The 16,546-nt window shown below is 43.0% G+C and overlaps 1 protein-coding gene across 3 annotated transcripts in view; it reads left to right on the top strand.

The window, feature by feature from the left end:
* LOC138480763 (titin-like) overlaps window positions 1-16,546 on the top strand; it is a 557,826-nt gene that overhangs the window by 60,987 nt on the left and 480,293 nt on the right. For all 3 annotated transcript variants that reach the window (XM_069612496.1, XM_069612497.1, XM_069612498.1), the window contains exon 4: window positions 5,046-5,393. In XM_069612496.1, the coding sequence (XP_069468597.1) occupies window positions 5,046-5,393 (348 nt within the window). The remainder of the gene's footprint in view (window positions 1-5,045; window positions 5,394-16,546) is intronic.

The raw sequence follows: 16,546 nt of genomic DNA, 5'->3' as shown, positions 1-16,546 counted from the left end.
AACAGATGTTCAGATAAAACAAGGTGGCACAAGGGGTCACCTTGATTTTAGCTTGACACAACTTAGTTAATGACAAATCAACAACTGTACATATAATGAACAAAACAAAGGAAAAACTTAGAAACCTGTGCAGGTCTTTTCTGGTCTGTACAAACAATATGCTATAATTATTTAGTAGGCTGAGGGTGAACACAATATTGCTTCATAGAGTCCACCATTCCATAGGTTCAAAGCTATAACATATTAGATTCAATTACTATTCATCTCAACACATTTGAACAGAATAATGAATTTCAGAAAAGCACAGAATTCAAACAATTCGCTCATATAACCGTGGTTAGAAAATCATGATGTCTAGAGAGGCTGGTCCGACGTCTATTAAAGAATGAAGGGGATTTAGTGTGGTCCTAACATGGTGGTTTGCAGTCAATTTTCCACAAGGATCACTGACGTTTCGATTGTTTACATTCACAATCTTCTTCTGGGGCCTTATATATGTAGGTCTCCCTATGGATAGACAAAGAAAAAGGTGTCCACTTAGAAGAGAGTACCAAGTGTTTCTGTTAAAAATACAAGTGAAAGGATATAAAAACTTTATATTGTTGTTTCTACAATACAGAAGTGAAGGGCTGTGGGCCCCTGGAGTTCAGAAACTGACCTTTCCTAGGAGCTTCCTGGAACCTTCTGTGGTTCCCCGGTTCTGTGGAACTGGTAATTTGTAGGCTGTGCATAGGTGTCACAGTCTAAGCGGGCTGGCAAAGAAGTTCATACCATCGCCTGGGGTTGAGGGTCCGTTGTGGCGGCCCTGTAAAAGAGTAGAGACAAAGGCGAGGTGGAGTTGTGAAAATAAATGGCGAATGTTTGCTGTGGTCTTGAGTGCCTATGAGGAAGATAGGATTCCTTTCTATTGCGTGAGTTGCAGAGAGGCTGTAGTGGGGCTCAAGAGGGGAGCTCACCTGTATTAAATTGGGTCTGAATACGGCTCGAGCTGCTCCTCCGTGTGCAAGTCGTCCGGTGAGGAGTGGTTATTGAGTGCGAGAGGACGCTGCTCGTAATGCGTCTAAGTAGAGCCGGCGCAGCTGTGTAGTGTCTCCACTATCGGGCATGCGTAAGACAGGGCCGGCTGGTGTATGCGCGCGTGCTGAATAGTGTTTCAGCTGACGCGCATGCGTGATGCTAGTCCGTGTAGTGTCTGTGGAGTGCACGCGCGCGCGCGCGTACTGTGGTGCAGAGGGCAGGGCATGCAAGTGTGTCGCGGTGCTGCAGCCGTTGCCCTGTAATGAAGGAGCACCGCTTCGGATGGCTGTGTAGCTGTGCCATCGGGCCTGATTCGCAAATGGTTGTTGTGTCACATGTGGATGTGTGAGGGGGAGACGGCTATATTATCTGAAGAGCGGTGAGTGCTCACTACTAGTCGAGCTGTGGGGCCAAAGGGGGTGTATGAACGTCAGAGAGGTACCTGATGACTGGCACTGGTTAGCCAGCTCCGTAGTATGTAGAGACCTCCCATATGTGGGCGTCAGTGTGCTCTGCTGGTCCTAGCTACTGGACCAGTACTAGGTCGTCGGGACCACCTGTAGTTGTATAAAAGTCAATTTCAGGTAGTAGTGTGGTAGTCTAAGGGGGCTGCTCCACCTAGACATAAAATCATCCTGGACACCAATGAAAAAGTGGTCCACACATGCAAATTGCAATTCCTTTGTTTTCGGAACAGTAATTCTCAAGTTTGAGGTTTATTTTACTTTTTGCTGCAAATAGTGCCTTTAATACCATTTTTCGTTGGTAACATTGGTGCAGTAACTGATCAAACTGGCCCAATTTGCCCAAACAACTGGTCCTCACTAGAATATTGGGGCAGGTGTTTTGGCTTGTCCAACTTCCCTACAGGCTGGACCGAGAGGCCAACCCAAAGAGCTTTCATTCACAGGTTCAAATTCCTGAATGTACGACTCAGTCTGTTATCCTTCAGGTGTTGCTAAAATCAGTGCTATGCAGCGGATAATGATGCAACTTAAATTTAAATGCCTCAGTACAATTCAGTTTTTGGTGTGTGCTATCTGTGTAGTTATTATTACTATCATGCACTTATTGACAATGTATGGCTTAAATATCCCACAGGTAACAATTCATGTTTTTGGAGTTCAGAAGTTCCTGTAGCTCAGATGTTTACACAATGTGGTTCTTGTCAGATGTTTTGGACTCCAACTCCCGTCACCCCAAGGCAGCATATTCAATGGTGGGAATCGTGGGAATCATAGTTCAAAACAGCCTCAGGCTGAAGATCCCTGCTGTAGGGACACCTCGAAAGCTCTGTCAGAGGATCTGTGCTTGCTCTGCCTTAGCTGGTGCTGACTGCACAGATTCTGCTGCACTGCGGGTGCTGGTGGTGCTGCATCAGGGGGGCCAAAGCACATCAATGTGGGGCTACAAGTTTACCTGCAGGCGCCATGAGAATCTCCTCTCCCTCTTTCAAAGATGCTCGTTATCTACCAGGTGGAGCACATGCATAGGGCCTGAATTCCTGTCTGCAAGTGTTGGTAATACAATGACAGTGCAAGGCCAATCGTGAATCCAAAATATGCCTGGGGCATACCCCTGCCCCTGTAAAAAAGGGACTTGCCCTATTTCACTGCACTTCCTGCAGATTTGACAGGCATGCATTTAATATTACAGAAAAGGCCGTGTGGTTCCTACCATAATTCCAAGTTGAGCCCACTGCAGGGTGGGGGGGGGGGAGGTGCCATTCGTTGTTAAGTCAATGCTTAAATGAAAATGTCTGAGATAGGTAGATGTACATTGTGAAAATGCATTGACAGGCATAACTCTGAAAGGAAGGTCAGTGCAAAGAACTTGTGCAATGGCTGTTTCATTAGGGAGGAGGGGCAGCAGGTGGCGGGCGGCGCTTGTCTGCTTAAAACAAAGATTGAACTGTTTTGAAAAAAAGAAAAACATAGCCTGAAAGAGCTGGACACAATTACATGCAAGTTATGTCTTGTTCCGCTTCAATAACCGCAGTGAATAAAACCACAATTTTCAAAGGTTGAAAACGTCCCAGTGCGGGAATCAAATGTATTACTATTAAGGCAGTGTCATGATCGATCAGGAATATAACACTCTACACAGGGATCAGTGGGGGTGAACCAGCTGTATTCAGGATTGAAACCAAGCAAAAGAAGGATACAGAAAATGTGTTGGTATTTAGCATTCTGAGTGTGTGTCAGTACAGGTAATGCCTGTGTCTAATTATCCTTACTAGACGTAGACCAGTACTCCCTGGCCAGATTCCTTAGTTCTATATCTTAGGTTCACTTCACCTAGGGCATAACGGATCAAGGTCAGGGTGTGAGAAACTCCTACAGGATCTAGTGGCATCCTGCTAAATCATTACAAGGAAACATCTTAAAACCTGGCTCTTGAGTGCTCAAGAGACCGAACGCTTAAGATACACCAATGAAGCAATTGAAACATTACCAATAATTGAACGGTTCACCGGCAGACACACTAGAGAGATGCCCTACCGACCCCCGACAATCGTCTTTCTATAACACAATGCGTTGCACTCAGAAAACAATAAAAACTAGAAGACATCTCATCAAGGCACCACGAAATCCTGAAGAGGCAGCCTTGCCTGTCTCCCACAACTTTAATCCTCAACACACAACATATTTACACATCGACCACTAAAGTCAAACACTTATCACAATAATGCAACTGACATCAAGACCAATCATTTGAAAGGACTGCGGCTCACCCAGGAAAAATGGCCGCCATCGACTAACCCTCAATTTCTCTCCACCCTACTCAACACATGAAAGATGACCATCTCCAAGACTTATGAGAATCATAAACTTACACATTTAACTGCAACTGACATACTCAGCCCCTGGTCAAGAAAAGTCCACAACTGCATCTCATTTCCCACTGGAAACTAAATCCTTTGATATCTCGGTCATTTCACGCTTAGAAAGCTCATACGCAACCAGAGCTCTGGGTACTTGTGATTTGCAACTTCAACAGAAAGCACTACAATCTTGCCTTTCCTTCTCTGCCCGACTAACCAAACCTACCCACTCACTTCCGGATCATCCAATGCGTGTGGAGACCAGGCAAATGACAGCATTGCATGGTAAATATACCAATAGCACAAGATAAAAACATTCCCTTTTCTTCTTCGTATCCTCAATAGATCCAGATGTGATATAACCAGGGTGCAGGTGTAGAAGATGGCCACGGTCTAATTCATGCATACAAGTAGCATCTAGTGAATACACAAGATTAATGTAACCTCTGCCAGCTTCCATTCTGTCAGTGTTGGTGGTTTTGCAAGCCTGTTTGAGCTGTATTACTGAATAGAAGTACTCCTTCCCCTCCCCTCCCTTTGACCTTTTTTCTCTCCTCCCAATACCCTGTTCCTTGCTTCTCTATCTTCCCTGTCTCCCCATGATCTCCATCCTCCCTACTTCTCCCGCAACTCTCCATGCTCTCTCCCTTTTCTCCACCCCTCGCCCTCCTTTCTTCTTCATTCTCAAATGCAAATTGTTTTACATGCTGTTTTCCTGGTTTGAATCATGCATACTGTTATTGCTTCTATGTTCCTTGTTTGTTGTTTCTGGGTTGTTAAACTGTAAAGAGCTTTGGATTAAAGCGCTATATAAATAATAATAAAATACAAAATACAAATACAAATAAGAATGCTTAGGTTTTTGCTAAGGTTTTTTTGCTTAGGTTTTTCTATGAGCTTTTAATGAAGCTATTGAAATGTGAGTGTTTTATCTGTTATGAACGTGCAAGCACACATTACCTTTGCTTCTACTGGAGGAATCTAACCAAATTGATGAAGATGAACAGACGAAAGTTGGGAACATTGGCTTGTCACTAACCACATTGTCATTGTTGCATAGTTAATCATATACTGGTTTGTCAACTCTCCTAATGGCACACTTTGATGATTTTGAAAGATTTTGGTTGATATTTAAGAGCTTTTCATTGAAGTCACTGTGACAATAATGGCTGCATGATTATTTATATTTTTTCTCTATTTACAGCTGATTTTAATCTGACTGTCCAGCAAGATGTTACCGGCAGATGGAAAAGTTCTGTGGTTCTCCCGTGCTCCTATTCACCGGCAGATCACACACCGCACACCGTCACTTGGCTTTACAATGGAAGGAGAATTTTTGAAAGAGATGATACAGGGGATCACACTTTAATAACGAGGTACAGAGGTAGACTCAGTCTCCCAGAGGACCTGCAGGCGGGTGATGTGTCCCTCACCATCCTGAACCTCGAGACCGATGACAGGGGGGCGTACACTTGTAAAGTGACTTTGGGATTAAAAAGTACCTCTGGCCGAACCTCCAAGGAAGATAACATTCATCTAGATCTTGTGATGGGTAAGCAAGTCACAATGATTGCCTTGTCTCTAATAATCTTTGACTGCACCTATAAAAAACTGCATTTGAAGTAAAATTTCCGGAAAGTCTATTTGTATTTATTTTATTTCCACTGTATAAGGTCAGTCTTAAGAATACAAGGACGTTATACTTTTCTTATATTTTCAATAACAGTTGATTCAGAACAATTTGTGCTTGGTTCCCCCAAACTTCACTACTGGTTCACTAGGAAGTGTGATCTATCTATTAGACAATTCATAATTTTCAAGTAGTGTGAAATTGTTACATGTGTCGGGCATGTGTCCTGGAAACATTTGCCGAGCCAGCAATTTAGAGGCAGCTATGTTGGTAGTCCCAGAAGGCACCTTGCATTGTTTGTTGGGTTGAAATAGGCTACACCATGAAGTGTGGATCCTCTTTCATCCCAACACCATGTTAAAGGAAGAGCTAGGGAGAAGAAAAATGATCATTGGGAAACCTACCAGTTTAGCAGGAATAAACAACAAGTTGTACAGTACAGAGTAGAGTGCATTCCTATTTGACAGGAGATCATATTTACGATACAGCATATTATAGCAAAAACATCTTTTAAAAAAATAGAATAAAAGAGATATTGGAGACACAGAAAGCAGTGCAGACTGTGTTAAGCATAGGATGTACCATGGTGATAGGGGAGTCAACAAGTGTTTGAAACAGAGGTCAAGGTGGGTATTTGGTTGGATCTATGTCCATTTCCCCGAACTCGGGCTGCTCCAATTTAAAAACAAAAATGGGAGCATCAAATAATTCTCACCTGAGACCTAAGGTTGATTGCTGGGGAGTCCAAAGGGCTTGGAGTTTTAACTACTTAGGTAATTTGTTAAAAAAGCAACTGTGAGTTAAGCAGACTACTGCAAGGCAAATTTTAGATTTATAGGGGGCCCCTGATGTGCCTTGAGCCTTGGAGTGATGAGTTCCTGCTTGCAGTAGCCCACGATTAGTACTGCAGCGTGACCTTGGATGAGCCTAAGTTGGTATGTCAGTTGTTCAGTAATGCCTAGGTGCTTAGAATAACATAAGTCAAGTGTGTCCAGGTCCGTTGCCCTGGTCAAATCAATAGTTTCAGCCATCTGTAAGAATGTGATGGTCTTATGCAACATGTTATGCTTGAAGTAGGCATTGTGAGGGATTACATCTTTTTACAGTCTGCAGACGATCTAGGTTCTTAAGAATTTGGCTGAGCTTGGGGGGCCTTGGAAATCTGGCCATTGAAAAAAGATGTTGCAAGTGACGGTATTGCCATAAATTAGGAATTCAGACTTTAAAGAATTTAGGTGAAGGTTATTTATACTCAGCCACTCATGGACTACTTTGATGAAATTTGGTACCTTGGTCAGTGTTATTTCTATTTATATGTAAGCTTATGTGTGCATGGTAGGCATAGAGCAGGAAATCGTGATAACACTGGTTTAGAATGGCCACCAACCATCTAATATAAGCATTACATTGCCATGGGGAGAGTGGCAAGTCAAAACTTTACTTTGTAGGAGTTACATTATTAGATGAACCCTCAGAATTGTAACCAACACTTACAATGTAATATATGTTTAATTAAACCATAAAACGATGTACTCTATAACAAATAACACAAAATAATAGACATTAAATAACATTAAAGCTAATAGTCAGGAAAGTAAAAAATACACAACATTTCATTCATGTTTACCTGATTGCATACTAACACCCTACACACCCTTATTAGCTGCTTGATTCTGAGCATCCTAATGGAAAGGTGACTACAGCATTACAAGCAGAATTAACTTGCGCAACCTACAGCAAACCACCTCACTCTTACAAACCCCACTTTCTGAAATTGTAATAGAGAAGCAAATTAAATGTAAAGTTTTGCAATCATTAGAGATGGGCAGTTCTGGAGAATTCCAATATCCCCCGTAAAGGTGATCCTTAAGTGCCCCCACCCTTCATAGCTATTTTGGCATAGATTTACATTCCAGTTGTAAGTCCAACACATACCGTTAATCCACAATTACCGTAAGAATGTGTTATGTCCACTTCTCTTGCTACTGCCACATTTTCACATCTTTTATTTTAATTGAGATATTCCTAACAAAAATCAAGATATGCACACCCCCAATTGTAAACCCCCTCTGCCTCCCTCTCTAAGATTCCCCCTCATATGAGACATTCTTTAAGACTTCAATCAGTGCAACTTGTTCATCTTTCCCAGACAAAGATAATTTACTCTGAAATAATAAAAAGACCACCACTGCTGAACAAATCAATAGCTCTACAGTAACTTCTCAAGACCAGAAAGAAATACTGCGACGACCGAATCACAATAGCCACCAACACCCAAAAAGAACTATTCTACATCATAAATTAGATGAGAAACCCACCGGGATGCAAAAACACACCAGTACCTTCACAAAAACTATGCAACAACCTTGTGGACCACTTCAAAAATAAACTCACAGACATACAGTGGGAAAATAGAAAGCAGACCTGTCGACCAGACCATGCACCATGCACCTCCGACCCTGGAACCACAGAATAAGCTGCAAAGATTCACACAATTATCAGTAGAGAGATTCATAAAGCTGGTGAAACTTAGCACTAAATCAGGATCACTAAGGGACCCCTGCTCACCAGATATCTATCCTCACAAACGGCCCACCATTGGAATGCCACAGAAACCTCTTCAACCAGTCGTTCTCAACGGGTAGAGTACTGCGGTCTTTCAAATCTGTGTACATCTGTGTACATTCAAATCTGTGTACAACCACTCCTCAAGGATACTATGGGCAATGTGAAAGACCTCTCTAATTACAGACCAATTTCAAACATCCCCTACCCAGCAAAACTGCTAGAAACCTATGTCTATGAACAAACACTGCAACATGTAGAAATAAACCAGCTATTGGACCAGGCACAAGTCAGCTTCAGACCTATGAGAGGGATGGAGACGGCACTTCTCTCTATCTGGGATGACCTACGGATGACCAAAAGACCAATGCAGAGTCCAACACAAACTCTGTGCCGATAGTACGTGACCTCTCAGCAGCGTTCAACACAGTCAACCACAAAATCCTAATCAGGAGACTGGACGGAATAGGAATCACCAATATGGCACTGCTGTGGATTACTCGCTTCTATCCCGAAAGAACTGAAACAGTATGGATGAAACCATTCAAATCAGTGCCACGGGTCACCACCTGTGGAGTACTTCAAGGATCCACCCTATCCCAACTCTTCAACATCTACTTAACCCCACTAATCACCCTCATCAAAAGGCATGGCCTCACTTGCTACAACTATGCAGAGGAGACCCAAATTGAAGATGCACAAGAGAAGAACACAATGCTGGTAGACTATCTGAAAGAACTCTACAATTGGATGAACACAAACAGCCTCAAACTGAACCTGGGCAAAACCGAAATCATGATCATATCCAAAAACCAGGAAAGCAACCAATATATTCCATGGCCAAAAGAACAAGGAACAGCGTCCACACCATCAAAAAAGTCAAACACCTGTAATCCTAATGGACAATGAGCTAACACTAGAACCACAAGTAAACACAATAATCAAGAAATGCTTCATACAATCCAAAAAATCCTAGCATTCCTCTCCTTTACACACAAAACACTAGCCATCATTTCCTTGATCAAAACCAGGATAGACTACGCCAACAGCCTTTACATCGGAATGCCAGACTCCTTCTAAAACTCTCACGAAGAGACTACATCACTCCTGCGCTAAAGATGCTACACTGGCTGCCAGTCAAAAAACAAATCACATTCAAAGCAATGTGCCTGACGCACCGAGCAATCCATGGCGTAGGAGCAGAATTCCTTCAAAACAAAATCAGCATTGACCAGCCAAACAGAACAGTCAGATCCAAGAACGACATCCACCTGGAACCTAAACAATACATAAGGAAAAAACTTGGTAGATCAGCATTTTCTGTATCACAGGTGGCAAAAGCGGAGGAGGTGTGATGGAGTGCCACCAATAACCAACGCACACAAAATCTCATCCCCCTTCTTACACCTCTCAAATTCTAAACATAACACAACCATACCTATATTGCACACAAAAAACACACACACACACACATCACTACACCACAGCAATGAAACAAACCACATATACAGCCTGATTCAAGGAATAATTTGCGTGAAAAACGCAGATTTGCGTGTCTTTCTGCCCGAAAATCCCCGTACTTCAAACAGGGATTTTCTGGCAGAAAGGCGCGCACATCTGCGTTTTTCACGCAAATATTTCCATGAATCAGGCAGATAGCCTCGAACAACAGCACATGACAACTATCGACAAAAAAAACCAGAACATCTACGCTCAGCGAACGTGTAAACCGAACTGAAACTGCCAAAAGCACCTCACAGCTCTCTTGCGCTTTTCTCGCTCAGTCCCACTAATTTACCATAACCTCTTGCTTTTCAGATCCCCCAGAGCGTCAGGGCACCACTCAGGTGGTGAAAGTGCGCAGTATAAATATCCTTTAACATAACATAACCATCTTTAGGTATTATAAAAAAAACGTTGAATTTCTTTCCTTGGATGGTATCAAATGGCAAACACGTTTCTGCCTCCTGGTCGCACACCGGAACCAGAGGTATTTAGGATCTCTAGGCTTCTACCCAAGTTGTACAAAATACCTCTACATTCCTTTTCAAAATGATAAATAGGCATTACATTTGTTTGGGACTTTCCTTTTTTACATCATATCATTGGACAGAGGCATTTGCAAAATTGAGCAATTTCCGTTTTTACATTTTTGTGAAACTATGTACTATTTGTTTGCCAATTTTAAGGAAAATGACTACATCTTGCATAATTAATCAAATGTGTAAAGATTGCATTTATGGAAAAGAAAGTTAGCAAAAAGAGCTTTTACTGGTTGGTACAAAATGTTTTAAACTCCTTTGAAATGGACTGGAAAAACATTTATTATGCTTAATTTTTCAGTAAACCTAACAAATGGCTTTTAATAGAGTTGTTCATTCACTTAACAAGAAATCAAATCGGTGAATTAAGTATTTCTGGAGATTCATTCAATGACTAAGTAGGGATTCCATACAGGACCGCTCCACATATTTCCACTTATTTTGCAAGAAAGAAAATTAACAAAACATCCTTTGCTGGTCTGCATTGAAGAATTACTGAACACGCTATGTGAAATCTCTTTACTTTTCCACTCCCTACCCATAAGCCACTGATCGCTGCAAGGCCACACCTTACAAACAAGCAACCAACATATGGCTGTGTACAAGAACAACCGAACCCGGGCAGGGAAATTAGCTGAGGGCCAACGCTTTTGCCTTGGAAGCAAGACAACGCAGAGCAACACATGTTTGAATCCCAGTCCTGCACTTTACTTAGAGACTGGTCTCTGGTGTTAAGCGGGTAATAACATATTACTTAATTAACCATACAAACCGAGATAAATCAGGGACCAACACCCAGAGAAGTCAGTACTAAGCTAGATCAGCCTACCAGACAGTTGAGGGAATCATAAACAATTAGGTTGTGCACACCTGCTACAAGATAAACTATCTGTTACAATAGATGAAAAGCAGAATTTAAATAACTCACCCATCTGACAGTGATCAGGTGGCTATTGTGGGTAAATGCACCACCCATGACAATCACCCTTACATTCATCACTAAATGTATTGTGCTAATCAAACACTAATCCACCAAAAGCGCTCACACCCACCATAGCTACATTCACACCCTGTCATGTAGCAGTGTTAAAAGATTGCGCACTTGTCATTTATTCTGCATCTAACTAGGAAAAGGCGGGAGCTGTAGAACAAGATTCTAAAGAATGGGAGACATGTGTGTCTTGATCTATTACTCTGCGATGCCTCCGATTATGCTAAACTGTCTCCGAATCTGCAAAGGTCCCTGTGGACACACCTCACCGGAATATGCCTAACAACGATGACCTTCACATGCTCTGCTTCATGTCATGACTCAGCTAAAGGGCTTTATCAAGCCGAACAGTAACACCCCATGTTATGCTACAATGAAAGGTGTACATTATAGACACACACACACTGACCCAGTTTTGACGAGATGTCCACAGACCTTGCAGCTGGCATTTCCCACTTTGTCTAAAAAAAATGAAAAACAAAAGTTCTGTTTGTTCATTTTCCACTTTACCCAAAAGAAAAGTGTCTATATTTTACCCAACTCCCAATTATTTCCATGTCCCTAGAATACTTCACAAATGCCTGTCAGTCCTGAAAACCCATCCTTTCTAATAGTGGACACTTTTGAAACGTACCCTGATCACGAAACAAGGAAATCCAAATACTCAATGAATCTTTAAGTCGTTCACTTACTGGTTTCGATTGATAAATCACCTTAACTTCTGTGTGGTCTTACATTTCAATGCAGTTGAGAATATAACTTCAATGTAACTTAAATGTAGACCCTATTTCACATGGAAGAATAAAGAGGAGACTTTAACCAGCCCACAGGTGTCCATGGGAATTGTGTTTCCCTTTTTGGTACCGCCTTTTCTAGCCCCTTTAAGGACTAAACTATTGTGAAGATGCTGAAGCCAAGGTAAGTACGCACTTTTCACTTATTGGTACATAAGTTCAGGAGCGCAAACCCCCAGCTTCACTTTCTCTCCCTGCTGGCCACTCAACTGAAATTCAGGAACACTTGAAAACATCAACACCCCACACGTTCCACATTCACCTTCTTACTCATACAAAGCCACATACCTCTCCTCCTTCTCTCTCACCTAATCTCCTCACTGTCGCCACTCTACACAAATTTGACAGTTGCCCCTCCTTCATCCTCACTGCTCCCTTCATCACTTTGTCAATATATATCAGCTTTCTGTACAAAGTATCTCCTTTATTTCTCACTATACCCTTCTTAATCCTCACACAGACCCGTCCTTAATTTCCACCCCTTTCGTCCTCCTCTTCTCATTTGCACTCCTCAACCACCCTTCCTTTTTGCTGTCCACCTTCTTCCTTGTGTACTCCAACCACAATCAGTCCCTTTAGCTCACGTCATCGAAGAAGGCACCACTCTGGTATTTCCGCTCCTTCCCCTCATCAATTGAATGGACTCACACCAGTGGCAGAATTAAGTGACATTCTTTGCGCTAACAATTGTTCCCTCACTTCCTCCTTTTTGTCAATGACACACACCGCTGCCAACCTGATCAAATCCATAATGTACCTATTTACTCTCTCCACTGCACCGTTACTCTCAGGATGATAAAACGCTGTTTTCTTGTGGACAATTCCACACCCCCACAAAAACAATTGAACCACACTCACTACAAATTGCCTCCCATTATTGGTCCTAATGCTTGTCGGCAAACCCTCTCTTGCAAATATCTCGTCCAGGAAGGCGACGACAGCTGCCCCATCAGCATCTCTCACCACTTTATATTCAACCCATTGTGACAGAATATCAACCAGAACTATTATAAACTCCTCTTGGCCACTGGCCATCTCCACGGGTCTGAACACGTCCACTGCCAGCACCTCCCACACACCACAGGGCACCATACCTCGACTAAGGTTTGCAAATGTGCCACTTCTCCATTTACAGCCTTGTAAAACTCGATGCAACCTCTGCTCCACTTCGCGGTCGAACCCAAGCCACCAGTAATCTTCTCTTAACACTGCTTTGGTCTTGGAAAAACCCAGGTACCCTTCATGGGCTACCCTTTTCTCTCACCGATGCAGGTACAACTGCCCTGCCCGACCTATAAAATATGTTGTTCTTAACAATCAATTAGTTTCTCACCTCCCACTAAGCCCTCTCATCATTTTCAACCTTCATTTTCTTGCCATCTCTGACAACGTATACTGTATTGCCCGCACCATTCCTTCCTCGTCACCCAAGGTCCTTTTTCATTCTTCCTTTCTGACTACTCCTTCAAGTGTAACAAACACCATATATGCTATCGCTAGCCTTTTTTTTCCTCTTTACCACCGAACTTGGATAGTTGATCTGCCCATAGGTTATCTTTACGCAGAATAATTTCAATTTTAAATGAATGACATTGCATCTTTGGCAGCGAACCGGCCACTCTCCTTGATACTTTATCTAAATATTTTACACGAATATGGCCTTCAAGGCCGAAACATGTTTGGGGATGCTTGTGGTCTCATGCAGAAGGGATGTGAGCAAGTAGTTGCGGCTGGACTGCCCCTTTTGGTGTGGGACCAAGCCTGATTTGCATATGGTCTTTCCCCTTTTGTAATGGCTTGGCAGCCAAAGAACAATGGTCTGGAGGGTTGCCCAGAGCAATGCCATAGGTTACGATTATTCTAAACCTTCCAGCCATCACCTCCTTTGTTTTGCTTCAAGGGTCTATGATCAATCCACAAAATTAAGCTTGCTCCCCACACAAAGGTTTGACATTTCTCAGCTGCCCAGTGACAAGCTAGCGCGTCTTTCTCTAGACCAGAATATCTTTTCTCTGCATCCTGTAACACTCTCGAGGCATGGCTAATGACCTCTTGAGCTCCATGCTCTCCCACTTGAGATAATACAGCTGCTATGCCAACATCACTGGCATCAACCGTTATTATTGACCTCCTCCTAGTGTCAAACTCCTCAAGTGTTTTTGCCATGTCTATCTTTTTTTTTATTTCTTGGAACTCTCTTATGCTCCCTTCATTCCAAAGAAAATCCACACCCTTCTTCAACAATTTCTTCATCTCTCACACCTTATCAGCAACATTCTTAATACACTTTTGGTAGAATTCAATCATCCCCAAGAATACATGCAACTGCCCCTTTGTTTTGTGTGACTCAATATGCCTGATACCCTCCACCATTTCCCTTTTGGGTTTGACCCTTTATACTAATATATCGTGCCCCAAGTACTCTACCACCTGTTTTCTGAAAACACATTTCTCCTTCCTAAGGGTAATACCCTTCACTTCCATAATATCTAAGACCCATCCTAGCATATTATCATGCTCCTCCATTGTCTCCCAATGATGAAGTCATATTGGAAACAGAAGACACCCCTCAGACCATCAAACAACTTGTACACCTCTTTTTGGAATACAGAAGACGCTATACAAGGCCGAATGGCATTCTCCGAAATTGAAAAACACCATGTGATATGAACGTGGTTACATTTCTGACTCCTCTTCCAGCTCAACTTGGTGATAAAATGATGCCATGTCCAACTCATTAACGCTATTACCACCACATTTAAGGGCTGGCTCTATTATGCTTTGGGGCAGAAAGTGTCGAGTTTTACTTCCAGCTTTTTGCTGGAGGTGAAAATCCTGCTTTCTGCCCGTTTTGGGCTCTATTAGCAGGATGCAAATAGCGCCATACAAACCCCATTGGGCCCATTTGACCCAATGGGGAAGGGGCAATAACTGCCCAACTGCTACTCATGATCCGCTAATAGCGACAGTCTGATTAACAGCAGCACAATTTGTGCTGGCGGTATCCGAGTGGTATTACCGCCGGGACACCACTAGACTCGTGATGAGGCTCTTTGTATAAACTTTTCCTTTCCCAATCATTGCTAGCATGTGTACCATGTTCAGAAGAGTGTGTCTCTCAACCACCACACACTGATTCAACTCCCACAGATCAACCCACGATCGCAATTCGCTGCTTGATTTCTTAAACACCATTAACGGTGAAATCCATTCCACACTCCCAGCTCTCTCAATTATCCCTATATCACACAATTTCTTCAGCTCATCCTTTACACCTTGCTGGAGGCATAATGGAACTGGATGAAGCTTTGCAGCTACTGGTTTCCTCCCACCTTTCAGAACAATTCGATGTTTCATTCCCTTCACCCTACCCATTTTATTTCTCAAATACACTCCTTTGACACTCACTTATTCTTTTCATGTGCCCTACGTGCAGGACTTGATCATCGGTGTTGGGGTCCAAATGAATTTCAAGTTTATGTTACTCCAGCCACCCCAACAACGTTGCTCCCTTTTTGGTTACATAAACCCTACCTTCTGCCTTGTGACCCTTAAATTTCAGTTGTGCAACAAATTAACCAAACAGTTTATTCCTGTCCAAATTATATACACCGGGTTTTATATCTAGGGCATGTCATTTCCCAATTTTTCCTTCTACAACCTCCTCAAACAACTTTCTTGACATCAATGAAATCTTAGCAGCGGCATCCGCCATCATGCAACCTCTCTACCCCTTCACCACGATGTCCGCGTAGGGACTTTCACACTCTCATCATCCTTCCCACAACACATTTCTTTACCAGAGACATAGTAAAATGTACACAATAGTTAGCGAAATTCCCCTATTTTCAGCATCTAGAGAACATTACCTTCTGTCAGACCACATTTGAATTGTGTTGTGCCTTATGGTCGCTCACAGACCACACTCAAATTGTATTGTGCCCTATGGTCGCCTTCAGACCACATTTGAATTGTGTTGTGCCCTATGGTTGCTTTCAGACCACATTTGAATTTTGTTGTGCCTTACGGTCACCTTCAGACCACATCTGAATTGTGTTGTGCCTTATGGTCACCTTCAGACCACATCTGAATTGTGTTGTGCCTTATAGTCGGTCATCTGCGATCCGACCGGTGCCTCTTGCTGCGCCTAGCCACACTGATACCTCCTAGTACCTAGGATGTTTTTCAGCCCACTCTGAACCTATCCACTCCTGCCTACCTCAGGCTAGGTCTACCCAATCTGACTGTGTCCTCCTCCTCACACAGCCCCGACCAGCGTACAATCATGCCCATAGCGTCCTGCACCACGCTGCTCACTCTCCTCGCAACACTCACTGCTCTCAAACTCTATACTCCCATCCATCCCCCCATACCCACACCACTAAGCCCACTCCCCTACCACAAGCATATCGCTACCCCGGATACCACACTAACCATGCCACATCGCACACCATGTGTCGTAATTATGCATAGACTAGAAAGACTTAGAGCTTGCACACAGACCACAGAACTTAGCACACTACCCCTTCCCACAGAATACAGAAACTATAGACTGAGTTCTCGCACCACTTCCAAACACTGCCCACGCACGGGATACCCACTCTTCCACAGTCCACCACCCACTAACCTCGCCACACCCCACAATACCACCTCACATAACATATCAGATACGACCACCACTCG

Source organism: Ambystoma mexicanum, chromosome 5p (assembly GCF_040938575.1).
Source record: "Ambystoma mexicanum isolate Mex_15411 chromosome 5p, UKY_AmexF1_1, whole genome shotgun sequence".
Lineage (NCBI taxonomy): Eukaryota > Metazoa > Chordata > Amphibia > Caudata > Ambystomatidae > Ambystoma > Ambystoma mexicanum.
This window is presented reverse-complemented; position numbering and strand designations above follow the sequence as displayed.